Source organism: Aaosphaeria arxii (genome assembly GCF_010015735.1).
Source record: "Aaosphaeria arxii CBS 175.79 unplaced genomic scaffold BU24scaffold_1, whole genome shotgun sequence".
Taxonomy (NCBI): Eukaryota; Fungi; Ascomycota; class Dothideomycetes; order Pleosporales; genus Aaosphaeria; species Aaosphaeria arxii.
Genome location: NW_022983474.1, coordinates 5296121 through 5311797, shown reverse-complemented (window position 1 = coordinate 5311797; position 15677 = coordinate 5296121). Strand labels below are relative to the sequence as shown.

Genomic DNA, 15677 nt, shown 5'->3' with positions numbered 1-15677 from the left:
CCTCCCTTATTCCAACCTCCATGTGTCCACGCTCCCTGGACTGCGTAACCCCATGGTAGGACTCCCTGGCCGAAGTGACTTGAATCTATGATTCCTTCCTCATGACGACCCGTTCCCTCCCTTTCTCCCGTAGTACCGCCTGCATTCCACGGAACATTGGTGACGCCATCTCGGTTCAGCTCCTTTTGTCGACATAGTATGCTGATGTTATCATAAGAAGGGCCACTATTCTTTTATATTCGACTTCTCATACCGTCTTTTCTATCATTCGTTTTCTTGCTATCATTGCTCTCGTCTGATATACTCTACAACACACTCACTACACCGGTGTCTTCAAGAAAAAGCCAGAAACCAGGGAAAGAACACAGACACGATGCGGCTCATCCTCCTCATCCTCCCCATCCCAACCCTCTTCGCCAACGCACTGGCAGCATCACGAGGCAAAGGCAGTGGAAACGGGTGGTACAATCTCCAAATCATCGGGTAACCTCTCCCCACAAACACACAAACAACACACAAATCCCAAACGCCCTACCTACCTATCAACCTAGCTAACAGCCCTCCTCCCAGCGGCAACCCCATCGTCAACGCTCAAAAACTCCAACTCACTCCCGCGGGCCACCTCATCGTGATCCCACCCCCCTCCCCATCAAACACCACCACATCCAACACCACCACCACAACCCCCTTCTACGCAACCTGCACCCTCGAATTCTTCTCCCCCTCCCCGCGGCTAATCCACTGCCTCACGCCCCCATCCTCTGACCCCTATCCCCCTCCAACACCCCCCTCCAACACCACCACCTCATCTGCACCCGCAATCCAAACCGAAACACTGATCCTCCAAGGACCCAGCGGAAAGGGCGAGCACCAGCTCCGTCAATCCACCACCACGCTCCCATTCGGCATTGGCTCCACCATCCTCTTCGACGACTGGATCGTCGTGACCCTCCCCTCGTACGTCGTCGGCGGATCGAAGAGGCGGTACCTGCGGTACAGGGACGAGACGTTGGGAGGCGGGTGGGTCGCGAGTCGCTACGGGGCGGAGTGGATGGTGAGGGGGCATGAGGGAGACGGTCCGAGGGGCGGTTGGGCGGTTTGGTGGCAAACGCCGAGTGCTGCTAATATGCTTGATTTGGGGAACGAGGCCGTGGGCGTGGGCGTTGAGTTGGTTGAGGTTGAGGTTGAGGTTGGGGATGAGGTTTAGGGGAGGTGAATGGTCACGGTTCTGTGGGTTGGGGTTCTGGACTGAGATGGAGATGAGGGTGAAAGGGAAAAGGAGATGAGATATTGAAAAGCTAGCGTTGCTAATGGAAAATCTCGGGTATCGTCTATATAATACAAACAGTGGTTTCGAATGGAAACTTCACGACTCCGTTCGTGTGTCTGTCTGTCTGTCTGTCCTTCTCTGCTTGTCCACGATGGTGAACGGCGTTTCTTCTTCCGGATGATGTGTGGAGATGCTCGGTGGTGGATGATGTGTGAACACCTGCGCCTGTGTGCGCGTGAAGCCTTTCCTTCATTTATGATCGGAGAGACGTGGAGTCGACGTTGTAATCGCTCAGTGTACATATATATGTTTCGACACCCCTTGAGCGTCAAACCGTCGGACTGATATCGCCCGGTGCCTGACGATGTCTCCACGACACCGCCATCGTATCTTCATTCATAGTTCCTGTTCCCGTTCCTGTTCCCGTTCCTGTTCCCGTTCCCAAACCCTTCACTTCGTCCTAGCCTCCCCAGGAACCTGCGGCATCGTCGCTTCATACGGTGGTGGCAGATCCGCCGGGACACCACTCACACCGCGTCTCCTATCCCCATACACGGCGCCATCGTCCCCCTCAAGTGGCGACACAGGACTCATACCTCCAAAGCCAGCCGCGCCCACATGGCCCTGACCAACACTGGGCGTACTAACCGCCAACCCGACCGTCCCAGCATCAACAACAGCAACGCCCTCCTCCTCCTTCCGCTGCTGCGCCCGCATCGACGCCCGCATCTGCCACCCCTGGTACTGCTGATACTGCTGCTGCTGAAACTGCTGCTGGTACTCGTAGGGCCAGCGGCGCTGGTGCTCGGCGTCGCGGATTCGGCGTGTGGCCTTGGAATGACGGCGCCAAAAGAGGATCGCGAAGATGAAGAGGAGGCCCATGACGGCGCAGACGACGCCGATGATGAGGCCCCGGTGCCGTGTGCAGGAGAAGTCGTAGTCGCTGCATTGGTCGGCGCGTTTGGTGTGTGAGTGCTGGTGGAGGAGGGTCCAGCGTTTTTGGAGTTTGGCGAGGGGGAGGTTGTCGAGTGTGGATTGGGATATTGAGAGTGTTGGTGCCATTTTTGTGGGTGTTTGGGGGTTTCTCCTTCAGAGTTTTGGGTGATTTTGGTTTTGTTTGGTTGTGTGGGTGGGTGGATGGGTGTATGTGGTTGTAATCGAGTGGGATAGACAACCTGGTGGTGGTTGAGGTGGTGTTGTATTATATCGTCGACTCGTTGCACAATGCAACAACACTACCAAGTCCGATCGATTCCAGTGGGAGCGAACTCGTCTGACAAGAATCCAACTTTCCTTTGCGACGGGACGAAAAGTGCGAGACGCCGTATACTTGTACATGCGCACGCAAAAAGTGTGCTGACGGACCACGGCCGCATACAGGGCCACTTGAATGTTTCTCACCCACAGCCTCGCTCAGGCTCGCTGTGCACGCGGCGCCCAACCGTGAAATCCGCGAGAAGACTGGGGAGCCGTATACAGCTCGAGTGCAGTCTATCTATCTGCCTCACGACAGCCTGGGATCCTGAGCGAGAGGCGAAGCGCCACGACCCTTGTCCCCCCGGTCCCAACATCGCATCACAAGTCCAGTCAGGCAGTTTGGGGGACTGTCATGATGTGCTTACCCGCCTGCGTTGCGCCGCACAGGGTTAAGTGGACGGTTGTGTCCGTCATCTTTCATGCAGGGGGGAAAGCCTTGCCTGTTGTCCCGCCTGTGCCAGCCATCCGTCAGACGCTGCTGCTCGTTGGTTCGTATTCGTTGGTCATGATTGTCTGTGATGGCGTTCAATGTCGTTGACATCAAGCAGAGACGGGAAGGACAAGACAGGGTATTCTCGTCGATAGCACATTACAGGACAAGAAGAAGGAAACGAACGAACGAACACCCTAGACAATGTCTTTGGTACGGGGAGGGGAGGGGAGACGAGGTGGGCAACCTCGCTTGTTTCCAAAATGGACGAGTCTTCGCTTTTGATTTGCACTGCCTTGCTCGTGCTCACGGACTCTGAACAGCCTCGTCATCCACCCCAGATGAACGCCGCACCCTGACTCTTCTATGTTTGTATATACGTTTACTTCTTCTTTCGTTTGTACGGAATATGCAAGTTTGTATTATTGCTTCCTGTATTCTCTCCGCTTGGCCCCTTTGACAGTCCTAGGCCAGGCATTGTGCTTTGATAATGAAAGAGTCCTGGCTGGATCAGTTCACTCTATATACATGCGTTCGTTCTGTGGTACATGTTTACATGCGCTCCGCCGAATGGGGGGCCGATAGAGGACAACCTCCAGTGGTCATGTTTGTGACAGTCATGATCTACCATCCTCTCACAGCCTTTTCCTTTTTTGGTCTTTGGGGGTCTAAACAGGTGGTTTTTGCGTTTCGGAATGCGATCGCATTGAAGATGATGTATTCATGTCGATGAGGCTTCGACTGCTATTTACAATTCTGTGATCGATCAGACAAAAGACTGCGGTTTCGAGGCGGGTCTCTGCTCTTCTATTCTCGTCTCGTGCCTCTACAGTGCCTCATTCGATGTGTGTCGCCATAGTTCTTGCGACATGTACAAAAGGTCCCTCGCCGCCCTGACGTCTCAAAGCAGATATGCCTAAGCTGCGCCTATTTGTGCTCTTTCGCTTCCTCTCCATATTCGCTGGCCTCTCTTGGGGGTGATATGTATATGGGACGGACAAAGAAGATCATTGCGCCCTGTCAATACTTGATACTCCGTCGTATATTTCGACACTTTTAGTAACAGTACGACCAACCCAGCCACCTATACCGTGTCCACTTCCTACCTGCTCTCTTACACAGTAGATGGGTACGAAAATAACCACGGTGCAATATATATTATGTCCTACGCCTCACCCACCGATCGGAACGGCTTTTGGCTAAAAGAGAATAAGCAGTACCTACGCCGCAGAGCACTCACACCACACCGATTATGGCTGTAGGAAATATTTCACCGTACATTGATAGAAACTGACAGGCCTGTACTATTTTATATCCAATATGTAGGTTTACCTAACACCGATAATATGTTTCCTGTCTAGCATACGTTAGTATGAATAAAAAATAATCGAGTTAAAGGTCACATTGTTCAGAAGGGACGACATGGAATTTGTAAGGCTGGTGGCCACCAATCAATTACCCTCCGAAATCCCCCCAAGAATCACCCATTTGGACAAGGACTGCCGTCAGTCCCACATACTCTTCTTCTACAGTAATAACGCAACACCGAAAAAACCAACGAGCTACGATCGCACTACTAGCTAAAAGCACTACGGCGAATTAAGACTTTCCGTGGTACTCATAAATAGTTGAAAATATTATGTAAACCCCTCCGTCTATAAAATTAAGTGATATCCTCGGTGTTTGCAACACCAGTCACAGCTCCTTTGCTAGCGATTCAAATCCGAAAACATGTCTCATACTCTTAAAAAGGCTCCCTCTCTGCGACCTTCAAGTGATCCATACTACGATGTTGGAAACTTCGGAAGAAAAATCAGCACAGGCAACCCGGAAGCTCAAATTTGGTTCAATCGTGGTCTGACCTGGACATATGCATTCAATCACGAAGAAGCATGCGGTTGTTTCGAGCTTGTTATCGCCCACGACCCAGAGTGTGCAATGGGGTTCTGGGGCCTAGCTTTTGCCGCTGGTCCAAATTACAACAAGGCATGGGCATCGTTTGACGAAGAAGATTTGGCTCTAACGGTGCGTCGATGCTACAGAGCAGCAATGTCTGCTCTCGAGAAAGCTGCCAGAGCTTCACCTGTCGAAACGGCTCTTATCAAAGCCCTTCAAAAACGCTATCCAGGAGAAGCGATACTCTCTGACTACTCGGGGCCAAACAAGGATTACGCCGATGCTATGAGAGAGGTCTATCAAGAGTTCGGAATGAATGATCTTGATGTTAGGACACTTTTCGCTGACGCCCTGATGAATTGGAAGCCGCGGCAGATGTTTGAAACGAAGACTGGCGAACCCATCTTGTCATCACCCGTATTCGAAGTCAGAGAGGTGATCGAGGCAGGACTGAAACAGGAGGACGCAAAGAAGCACCCAGGCCTTCCACATCTGTACATCCACCTAATGGAACGGTCTAACATACCAGAGGTTGCCCTCTTTGCTGCAGATATCATCCGAGACCTCGTTCCAGACGCAGGCCATATGGCGCATATGCCAACCCACATAGATGTGCTTGTTGGGGAGTACAGACGTTCCATGCGATACAACCAGAAAGCGACAGTTGCGGACGACAAGTACTTTGCTAAAGAAGGCGGCGTGAACTTCTATAGTTTCTATCGCCTGCATGATTATCATTCGCTTATATATGCTGCTATGCTGGCGGGCCAGTCCAAAGTGGCTCTCGAATCTGTAGAACGTATGGAAGCAACCATTACAGAAGAGATGCTACGTCTGAAGTCACCACCAATGGCCGATTGGCTGGAATTCTTCCTTGCAGTTCGAGTTCACGTCCTCATTCGATTTGGTATGTGGACAGATCTGAAAAATCTAAAGATCCCAGAGGATAAGGAACTCTACTGCGTTACCACAGTAATGACACATTACGGAAAGGGAGTTGCCTACGCAGCCACGAACGATCTTACCAACGCAGACACGGAACGAGAGCTTTTCCGAAAAGCCGCAACACGGGTACCAGAAAGCCGTCTCGACTTCCCCAACCGGATCGTAGACGTCTTGAAAGTTGCAACCGCGATGCTGGACGGCGAGATCGAGTATCGCCGCCAAAACTATGTCTCTGCCTTCGAACATCTCCGCGAGGCCATCAAACACGAGGACGCGCTCATGTACACCGAACCCTGGGGATGGATGCTCCCCGCGAGACACCCATACGGCGCATTATCGCTTGAGCAAGGATTGGTTGAGCAGGCAGCGCAGGCCTACGCTGAAGATTTGGGGGTGGACGAGACGCTCACTCGCGCACATCAGCATCCGAAGAACATTTGGGCTTTGCATGGGTATCATGAGTGTTTGGTTCAACTTGGGCGGCATGGAGAGGCTCGGCTCATTCAGAAACAACTTACGCTGGCGAAGGCGGAGGCCGATATCTCGATTGAATCATCGTGCTTCTGTCGGCTTGGAACGCAGAATGCTTGTGCTTCCAGTGCGGGTTGTGACAAGCCGGAATAGCGATACGCAGAAGTTGTGAGAGCAAAGATTGGTGCACATGCATTTGGCTTGGAGCAAGGACAGGTGGTGAGCTTAATTCATGTTCAGACTTGGTGACCACAATACCAATTTTTTATAGTCATGAAATCAATCTAGTATTTATTTGGTGAGCTGCTGCAAGAAACTACTAATGCGAATCTCCTTTGGCAAACAGTTTGCACCCCATTTCAAACAGTTAATGTACTCTAGAAGAGGCATCGATTAAAAGGTATTTACCATTAGGGACTGTCTCCTTGCACAGGTAATCTGCAGATGGTGTTTTACAATATTCAATGTTATATGTACTTTCTTAATTAGTAAAATTACATAGAACTAACATACGGAGGTGTCGTATTCAAAGTCAAGCATTTCCTTATTACGCATTCGTCTGAGTCGTCTCCTCTCTAAACGGTCAAGTCTGACTGCCATGGAATTCCGCCCCCCATGCTTACAGTATCGTATCCACTGGTTTTCCAAAACAGTAGGCAAGCTCTTCATTCGAGTCGATATCATGATCGACAATCGAGGGATGAAACGCAAATGACTTAATTAATTACCTGCTTGGTGTAAGCATGCTCACCGTTCGTTCTGCGGGACGTTTACTTCATCTTGCGGATTGTCTCTGTTAGCGAGGATGTTTGCTCCTTACGCACTGCATGGAGGCGCTGGATCGAACTCTTGATACGTTATCTCGTCCTTTGTGCGACAGGAGTGTTTGGAGGGAAAATGTTTCGTTTCTCATATGGTACGTTTCTCTGGTCCTCGATTCCGTTTCGTGTTCCTTCCCTCTCCCCCGAACGGTTCAAGCTGGAGGCGGAAACATTTCCATTGGCGTGTGTTCGAAGTTTGAAGCGGAGAAAAAAGTGTTGCATCGTCTTGTGTCCAGTTAGATGTCTTCATTCGCCCCCCTGTCGATGTGATGTGATCTGCCGTGCTGTGCCGCGCGTGCAGTTTAGAGCGCGCGCTACGCCTTAATGCAGCATGCATGCAATGGAGCGAAATCTCCCCTCCTGTCGTTCGATCACGAACAAGGGGGAATTGTGAGGAAAGAGGGGAGAGAGATGTGATTATGCGGTAATTCTGTCTGTGATGGACGTGTTGGTGATAAGGGCCGCAGAGGAGGCCGCAGGAGGAACGTTCCGTTGCGGTTGTATTGGGCGAACGGGTGGAAGAGCGAGGTGTTGGATTGGATGGTGCAGTGTGTTGCATTTAACTAATAGTTATCGTGTTGTTGTAGTGTACATATATACATACTGTACATATCTCTTCGACGCTTGAGTGTGTGGTTCAGTCCCTCGTGTTTGTTCGCCCAAAGCGACAAATCGGGATTGATCTAGATATCGAAGAATGTCTTGCAAGCAAATGGTCCCGTTTCCTTTTCCCAAACGCCGTCCAGCTCTTTTTGGATATGATCTCAAATCTATTTGTTAGTGCATGATGCATGTCGATGACATACTTGCGCTCTCTGTAAGCTTGCAACCACAACACTATCATCATCGAGCCTGATGCACAGCACCAACGGTCTGGAAACTCCTCTCTCCACCCATAATACCATGCAGCGCAGAACCCCCCGCTCCTGACAATTCATTACTGTTTTCAACAGCAGTAAGCGGATGCTTCGTCTGCCACCTCAAATTCTGCCTCCTCACATTATCGAGGATAGCATCCTGGCTCTCCGTACTCGGCTTTCCCCTCGGCTTTCCCCGTTCGACGTCATTCAAATCTTGCAGTTCATGCTCCTCGCGTAACTTCCCACCAAACATTGCCATACGTCCAGATCGTCGCTTCGAATCAAGGGCCGATTTGTTCTGGCTGCCCGCTGGCGTGGTGCCATTTGAGTCGTCTCCGTCCGCTGATGTGTTGGCCGTGTAGCCCTTCGAACTCGCCTTGTGCGCGGATATCCTTGACGCAATCGACGAGACTGTGAATGGGAGTTTTGAGAGGAGTGGTCGGAGGACGGGAGCTGAAGCACAAATCTAAATTAACATTGCACAGTTAGCCTCCATTTGACTTACGTTACCGTTTCCAACATGACTGGAAGAGAAGAGATATAAAAGCCCTGCGGATTGCTATACGCAAGATCTTTCAGGTCGACTTACCACTCCCAGGTCAATCTCCACAGCAGCAGCGATCCATAGCGGGTACGAATACCACGTAATGTCGTATTCCTCGATCAGACTCTTGTAGATGTACCATGTGCGTACGATGCCTGCGATTGTGACTATGAAGCCGAAACTGAAGAGTATCACGACGGCGATTCGCTGGCGCTGCGGCATCTCGAGCTGGTTAGGATTAGCATCTTGTTGGGAGTAGATCAAAGGCGATGATGCTTACCCGAGCGACTAGAGGGATTGGTAGGATTGTGCAGAAGAGATCTGCGATGCAATTTAGGATTCCGGCGATGAGAGTGACAACGCCTTCGTCCATGCATGTGTTTGGAGGAGCTAGGAATACTGTATTGTAGTGACAAATTAGCAAGGCATCCGAGCGCAATGGAGTAAGAATCAACCGCAATATGCGATAGGCATTCGGACCTCAGGAGTGAGACCAAATGGCGCCAATACGACATAAACGTGTCTCAATCAGACAGTTGTACGTACACCAATAATTTGAAATCGGCTTGCACTGAAAGATTGCAAGACATATGAATGATATAAAGATGCCGATCGTAAAAGCGACGTTGGCATGAATAGACCAATGGAACCATTTCTTATCTGTATCCTTCACCAGCCTGTAGTAGAAGAAGAGCAGAGATAGGCGCGTGAAGCTGGCAGCGCAAGTGAAGAGAATCTTAGCAGCCATGGCGATCTTCGCTGTGGACGCGATCCAGTCGAGAGGGATGTCGTAGACATGGCGGTCCCAGCCGTATCTCTGGTTTGCGAGAAGCACCACTGTCTTGAGTCCGATAGCGAAGATCTATCGATTCGAGTACATATGCAAGTTAGTAATCAGAAAGGGATTGTCTTTGTGCTGCTCGACCTCATACGTACCAGTGCCAGTGCCATGAAGACATCATCCGTTCCAAACCATCTCTTGACTATTAAGCGCGTGTAAATCCTTAGAGCAACCACGACGATGACCAGCACGAGGAATATGTAGTTCACGATAGCCAACGCAGGGCCGCGGGTGTCAGGATTCACATAATTCGGCTGCGGAAAGGATAGCAAGACATCGAGAGGAATTGCCCGCATCCTACTGAGGATTAGAAGTTGTCCGTCGCGCTGAAGATGGCGAAGACATGAGAGCAAAGCACATGTAAATCTATACAATCGAAGGAGGACGAAACCAGAATTAGGAAATCAAAGAGAACACTAAGACTTGAACGCTGGATTGGGGACAAGTGCCCTTTAGGGGGGAGCACGCGGTGTGCTGTTTGATGTTAGATGGTGGGCCTCAGATTCAGCTCCGTCCACACACACTTGAATTATCGCCCAATAAAGCTTCTCCGCTATTAGTCCCGACGTAAACTCTCAGACATACTCGATCTACCCTCGAGCTACGTCTTTAAGCACTGGAGGCCTAAGCTTGCGGAGATTCGGCCGATCTAGAATACTGTTATGCATCTTTCAAGATGTGCCGAATGCTAATGAACGGCTACTAGTTGCCGTACCATCATTTCTAAGTTCACCGAAGGTCTTCTACGCAATAGATACAGAGAAATGGCGGTACTTAATGCAGGTACTCTCGGGTGACACTCAAGTGTATGAAAATAGCCGTGGCGCAAGCCACCCATGAATATAGGGAACAGAATTCTCAGACCATAAACAGAAAGCCACGCAACCCTAGACTAATCGTCAACATCTCTTTTGCTTCCTTGACCTACCCGCACGCCCTGTCAGCACTTGACGGACGAGTGGCGTAAGAAATCGGCGTATGAACACTTCAAATTTACACGATAAGGAAGTGCAGGCCTGGGCGTACATCCACTTAGCTGCAGATTCGTGCAGCGATCAACCCACGATCGGCCCCATGTCGGGTCCAAAGGGATCTCCCCTCTCATCCCATTGACTTGTCTGCTCTGCTTCTACGTAACTCGATCGGGAGGTGATGTCTGGAAGAGTTGGGAATAGCGAGACGTTAGCGCGGGATTAGCCACTACACCGTTGCTCCGGATGATATACCGAAGCCCCATTACACGACTCGTGAACTTTTGCTGATGCAACTAAAATCATCTTAGAACGAGTCTTTCCCCCAAAAGTTAAAATGCCCAGTGTGAAAGAAACAGGAATTCCGAGTCGTGCATGGCAAGCATTCCCGTCGATCCTATTCTATCGAAAACGCGTCCACGCTATCCTATTGTTTCATCGCAGCAAGCAACATCCTGTCACAACAAGTGTCGGCTGCATAGTCACTGTTTGAACTGGGAATCATCGTCCACGACAACTCTTCTTACGATGTAACGATTGTCTAGGTAATTATTCAGGCCCAGAAACCCATCGTCACTCTTCACATCATTTCGATCGCTATCCAACCTCCTAAAGCAAGTTTCGAATGAGCTACGAGGTATCTATTTCAGCACCTCCACATCCATCTCGAAATTCCAAACAAGACTAATAAAATAAGCCTCCCAAAAGCCGGATCCAAAACTTTATTCCGAGCCTACCGCAACAGACAAAATGAAAAAAATCCCCCAATCAGACGTAAGGACAGACAATAAATGGACCCCTCCTTAAGTTTACCTCGTATGCATCTATGTTTTAACGTCAAACCTTACAAATCAGGCTCGAGTTGAGTGCGCCGCCCATTCCGTACAGAAAAGGAAAGACTATGGCGTATATTTTCCTGTTTTAACTTCCTCTCGCTCTCCGAGGATCCATTTAAAGGTACTTAGATTGGGAGGACTAGGCAGTATGTAAGCGGTCTCACGCATTTTGTTTTCGATTTCGATGTTTTTATGGTTCGACATTCAGAAGAAAACGATGCATGTGCATGCCTGCATCGGTCAAAACCTAGTGTTCTTGCGTCAATTCTTCTCTGTGGGGAACATGAACGGCTGGATCAGTGATGAACTACTGTTTCGTGAATGAGAATGCAATATTGCATACTTGTCTAGCTACCGATATACCTTGATGTATTATGGCAAGAAAGTCCAGCGCCATAATGCTAGCCGATCTTCCATCACAAGAACCTATTGATTTATTTGCAGGGCAAGTTGGCCGCCATATCTCTGTACCATACCCATCAATCATATCAAAATCACGGCAGGAAAATGCCCATTCTGTCCGCGCTGCTGATATCGTCGGATCTGAACTTTCCATAATTATTGACCATCGTGGATGGCAACAGCGCATAGGCCTATATCCTTAATCTAATCTATCCTCGATCGCCATCTCATCTGGTGTTGATACTCAATCGTCTGATTGATTGATCCTGGTGATCAACCGTCACAGACATCAAGACAAAATCGTGCAATCGTGTTAACAGAGATAGTAAATATGGCGCGCTCCTTCACGTCGCCATCTTGGCTGAACAAACGGAATCTGCGTAGATATCGGCGGATGATGGCGCGGAACTACTCAAGGTTCTGTGCCTGTTAATGGGCCTTCGCCTGATTTGCTTCCTCTGCTTTGCCTCTACAGTCTCTTTGTTGTTGTGATTGTGGATGTGAATGCGGCTATCGATTATCTATCCGCAACCCTCCTCTTGCTTTGACTTATGAGGCGTTGAAGTGCAAGGCGCATTATCGTTTTCAGGGGTTGGTAGCTCGAGCATCTACGGAGACTTTTGGCCTAGTACAGTATGAACTGGCATTGATGATAAAATAATGATAAGATTAAGAGTTGTTTTGATATGTTGAAGTATTGTTGATGGCGAAGTTAATGATTGTGTCGATAGCGTTGAAGATGGCGTTGAAGATAGCGTCAAAGACACTACCTCTGATCGTTCGTGAGGTAGCCCTGAGTTGGACATGTCGACGTCCTTGGATGCACCCTGTTCGCCATTGCCAGACTCTTCACTACCTACAGTACCGCCCATGGTGGTGTCACCTACAATATCTTTAGGCGCGGCCCTACGATTGATGCTTCCGCGATCTGCTCAGACTCGTTGGAGGCGCTGGGATCCTGGTCGACTTCCATACTCTCGCCATCGGCGACACTGGCGACATTGTCATCACTATCGTCAGGCCCGACCTCGTTCACCAGTGGATCTTGCTGCTGGACTTCGCTCTTTTCGGGCTCCTTCGACTCTGTGGATCGCTCGTCACTGTCTGGAACTATGTCCTCCATCTGATCGTTCTCAGCGGCATCCACAGTCAAATGCTCGAGTTGTTTGTTGATCTCCGAATCTTCGACTTGATCGCTCGGGCTTGTATTCAGAGCTTTGTTTTCTGTAGCGTCGCCGCCTTGGCTAGAAAGAGACGATCCAGCGTCCAACTCAGCATCTGCTGTGGCATCGTCCTGCCTCTTGCGCTGCCTGCGCTGCTGCCTTCGTTCCCTTTGAGTAGGGTTCCCTTGCACAAAATCTATGAGAGAGGCCTCTCTCGGGTCTAAAGGAGCAGAAGCTCCAGGAGTGGCCGAAGCCGAGGATTGGGCGTGAGCCCGGGGGTTTTGTCGTTGAGACATAGGGAAAAGAGGCCAAGCAGACGACTCCACTCAAGCCAGGGACGTTCCAAACACACTTCCGCGGTCCATGAAGACGGCAGAATGGCTGGACAAACACACTTCCGCGGTCAGTTAAGACGGCAGAAGGGTTTGATAACCACCGTGAAACCACTCCCGCGGTCAATTAAGACGGCAGAAGGGATCACCTCCAAACGCTAACCTCCGCTTCCCCAGATGGGTCCACGAAAGCTTTCCTGTCTTACGGGACAGGAGACCTAGCTGCAGCTTTCTGCGGTCTCAGTGATTACACTGATGTGTAAACGAATGAGCTTTGAAAAGCTACAAGTGCACGGCCAACGATCTCAAACAACCTAGAGAATGAACCTCTGGGTTGACTGAGTGTTTGCGGTGTGCGGTGGAGAGGAAAAGAAGAGAGAGAGAGGAGAGGCGCGAGAAGTAAAGGTGGTTAAACAAAACGCGCCAAGACTTTCACCTTTGCGATCAAACAACAACACTGACTAATAACACGGAAGGAAAATTAGATTGGCCGGTGAGAGAGAGAGGCGAGCATATTTAAAGTGAAAATGTACTGTCCCGATCATTTCTCAAACATTGGCAGCTCGTCCTGCTACAGGGTTTGACTTACTTTGTGGGCCCAGAGAGGTATCTTTCTGGGAGTACCAGATGGACTTGTACGAAAACAGAGAGATAGCAAAACATTCATTGAGAAATCGTCTCGTACAAGGTACGTCGTGTTACAATCTTGCTGGTCTAATCAGATTGGCACTGTGAAGGATACAGAAATTGTGGAAGAGTAATGGCAGTGGCACGGCTTCGTGGGAAGAGAAACAGGCTGGATTTTGGGTAGTAAGGGTCATGTTGCTCTACAGTTAAACTAATTTTATGATGTTCTTCGAAAGTGTGAGAGTAGGTTGGAGTTTTTGTGCGCTTATAGTTGTGACTATACGCAAACTCATTACGCATCGTGAACTTGGCTGAGGTAAAGGTAGACGTAAAAGTTTCGAACAGAAAGATAATATTGATCGGTAGTTGGCTTGATTCGGCTTGCATAGCGTTGAATTTATCATTGTGGAAAGCTTAACCGTCCATAACAGTTTGAACATCTTGCAAAGTTGTCGATACAGGCGCGTTGCCCCAGTGATTATATGAGGCCATTCAGAGATCACGTGCATAAGGATGGCACTAGGGAGATGGAAACATCATTGACCTATCTCCAAAGGCCTGCACCGATCGAATATGCCTGATTATCCTACCTACCTAGATATCTTAGGTACTTATTGCGGGTACTTCTTAGGATGCTCTCGTCTTTACGCACGTGGTTGTTAAATCTTATACACAAGCCACCCAGAGTCCGTATCTTCAAAAGTAAACTACATCTGCATTAATGATTCATCCAAGAAAGATAGTAATATGCGATCTCCCTTAGCTTCCTGATATACGTTAACGCCTGCGCTCTTTCCCTTTGATCCTACACGTGACCTCTGAATAGCTTCATTTATCCACAATACAATGCTAATCTATGACGTACAGTTAAGCAACAGAAATTAACGTGTCTATCAAGACTCTCCATCTAAATAAAGACTCTTGCTAACCGAAAATACATAGAAGGCGTCCTGATCACGCACTGAACGACGTCGTGAGATCGTAGTCTGGTGCTACAACAGCAATTGATGCGGACTTTTAGTATTTGATTGAAGCTCACACAGAGGGTCTTTTACGTGCGTCTTGAGGCGAAATCTTATTATAGTGCGTGATGTTTCTCGCGGAAGAATGGTTCTATACATTTGCGCTCCTTCCTCATCCTATCAGCCACGTGATGAAGACCCACAACCGTCAGTGAAGCATTTCTCTGCATCGTGAATTTTCTTCCCTCCCCTCATCCCCTTGCGAAATTTCTACATGGCCTGCGTATGCATGCGTTGAAGATTGGATCTTGCGGATCAAACTAGGTTGCTTCCCGTTGAAGAAGCATCTCTGTGTACCTTAGGGTATACGGAGGCTAAAGAACCCACGAGTCAAGGAAACTTGCACGAGTGGTCATAGGTTGCTTCTATTCAAAAAGCATCTCTGTAGACCTTAGGGTATACGGAGGCTAAAGAACCCACTTGTCAAGGAAACTTGCACGAGCGGTTATACTGCAGACCTTCGGGTCTCCGGTTTTCTTTTCGGTAGGGTGGAGCAGTCCACTTTGCCTCTTTTCCCCTCAAACACTTTTGTTTGAACCCCTTCGACATGTCTTCACGTCGAACCCCCCTCTCCCCCATGGGATCCCATGAGGGAAACAAGTCTTTAGAAGGTCCAGGCCAAAAGCCTGGACGTAAGTTCAAGTTCCCTGTGAAGCGAGCCCGGGACGCAATGAAAGCTGGAGGTCAGCCGAGGAACGATTTCGAGCGGGCCTGGCTTAAAAGGCGTCAAGATAGGGAGGCTAGGGACCATTGGGAGCCCGAAAGCTCTCGCCAGGATGAGCGAAGCAGGCGTAGGTCTCGGTCGCCCTATGAGTCCACATCCGGGCGGTACTCGGGCAGTCGTAGGCGGTCACAGTCACCTCATTCGGGTTCCCATTACGATGCCAGTAAAGGCTCCCGCGGCGACTCTTATCGGTCCCGCGACGATTCCAACAGACGTGACTCCTATAGGGGTCGCGGAGGTTCTCGCGATCGTTCGCGGGAGCGGG

The 15677-nt window shown here is 49.6% G+C and overlaps 7 protein-coding genes across 7 annotated transcripts in view; 3 read left to right on the top strand and 4 right to left on the bottom strand.

The window, feature by feature from the left end:
- Positions 1–373: 373 nt before the first annotated feature.
- BU24DRAFT_458158 (uncharacterized protein) lies at positions 374–1207 on the top strand (the record flags this gene model as incomplete). Its single annotated transcript, XM_033531602.1, has 2 exons — positions 374–483; positions 571–1207. 2 exons carry the CDS (start codon positions 374–376, stop codon positions 1205–1207), a joined length of 747 nt encoding a protein of 248 aa, XP_033390630.1.
- Positions 1208–1720: 513 nt separating this feature from the next.
- BU24DRAFT_458157 (uncharacterized protein) lies at positions 1721–2332 on the bottom strand (the record flags this gene model as incomplete). Its single annotated transcript, XM_033531601.1, has 1 exon — positions 1721–2332. One exon carries the CDS (start codon positions 2330–2332, stop codon positions 1721–1723), a length of 612 nt encoding a protein of 203 aa, XP_033390629.1.
- Positions 2333–4688: 2356 nt separating this feature from the next.
- On the top strand, positions 4689–6422 carry BU24DRAFT_458156 (uncharacterized protein; the record flags this gene model as incomplete). The annotated part of the gene is made up of 1 exon (XM_033531600.1): positions 4689–6422. The coding sequence occupies one exon, from the start codon at positions 4689–4691 to the stop codon at positions 6420–6422; it is 1734 nt and encodes a 577-aa protein (XP_033390628.1).
- A 666-nt stretch (positions 6423–7088) lies between these two features.
- Positions 7089–7903, bottom strand: BU24DRAFT_41920 (uncharacterized protein). Its single transcript, XM_033527159.1, has one exon. It carries the CDS (start codon positions 7647–7649, stop codon positions 7179–7181), a length of 471 nt encoding a protein of 156 aa, XP_033390627.1. The 5' UTR covers positions 7650–7903; the 3' UTR covers positions 7089–7178.
- On the bottom strand, positions 7463–9793 carry BU24DRAFT_439026 (uncharacterized protein). Its single transcript, XM_033530277.1, has 5 exons — positions 9431–9793; positions 9041–9356; positions 8775–8884; positions 8540–8722; positions 7463–8416 (listed from the first exon to the last, which is right to left on the bottom strand). Exons 1-5 carry the CDS (start codon positions 9629–9631, stop codon positions 7934–7936), a joined length of 1293 nt encoding a protein of 430 aa, XP_033390626.1. The 5' UTR covers positions 9632–9793; the 3' UTR covers positions 7463–7933.
- Positions 9794–12169: 2376 nt separating this feature from the next.
- Positions 12170–13178, bottom strand: BU24DRAFT_41891 (uncharacterized protein). Its single transcript, XM_033527083.1, has one exon. It carries the CDS (start codon positions 13001–13003, stop codon positions 12428–12430), a length of 576 nt encoding a protein of 191 aa, XP_033390625.1. The 5' UTR covers positions 13004–13178; the 3' UTR covers positions 12170–12427.
- A 1871-nt stretch (positions 13179–15049) lies between these two features.
- Positions 15050–15677, top strand: part of BU24DRAFT_41887 (uncharacterized protein) — a 1005-nt gene continuing 377 nt past the window's right edge. Inside the window, exon 1 of the mRNA XM_033527074.1 lies at positions 15050–15641. Coding sequence (XP_033390624.1) covers positions 15236–15641 — 406 coding nt within the window. The 5' untranslated portion in view covers positions 15050–15235. The remainder of the gene's footprint in view (positions 15642–15677) is intronic.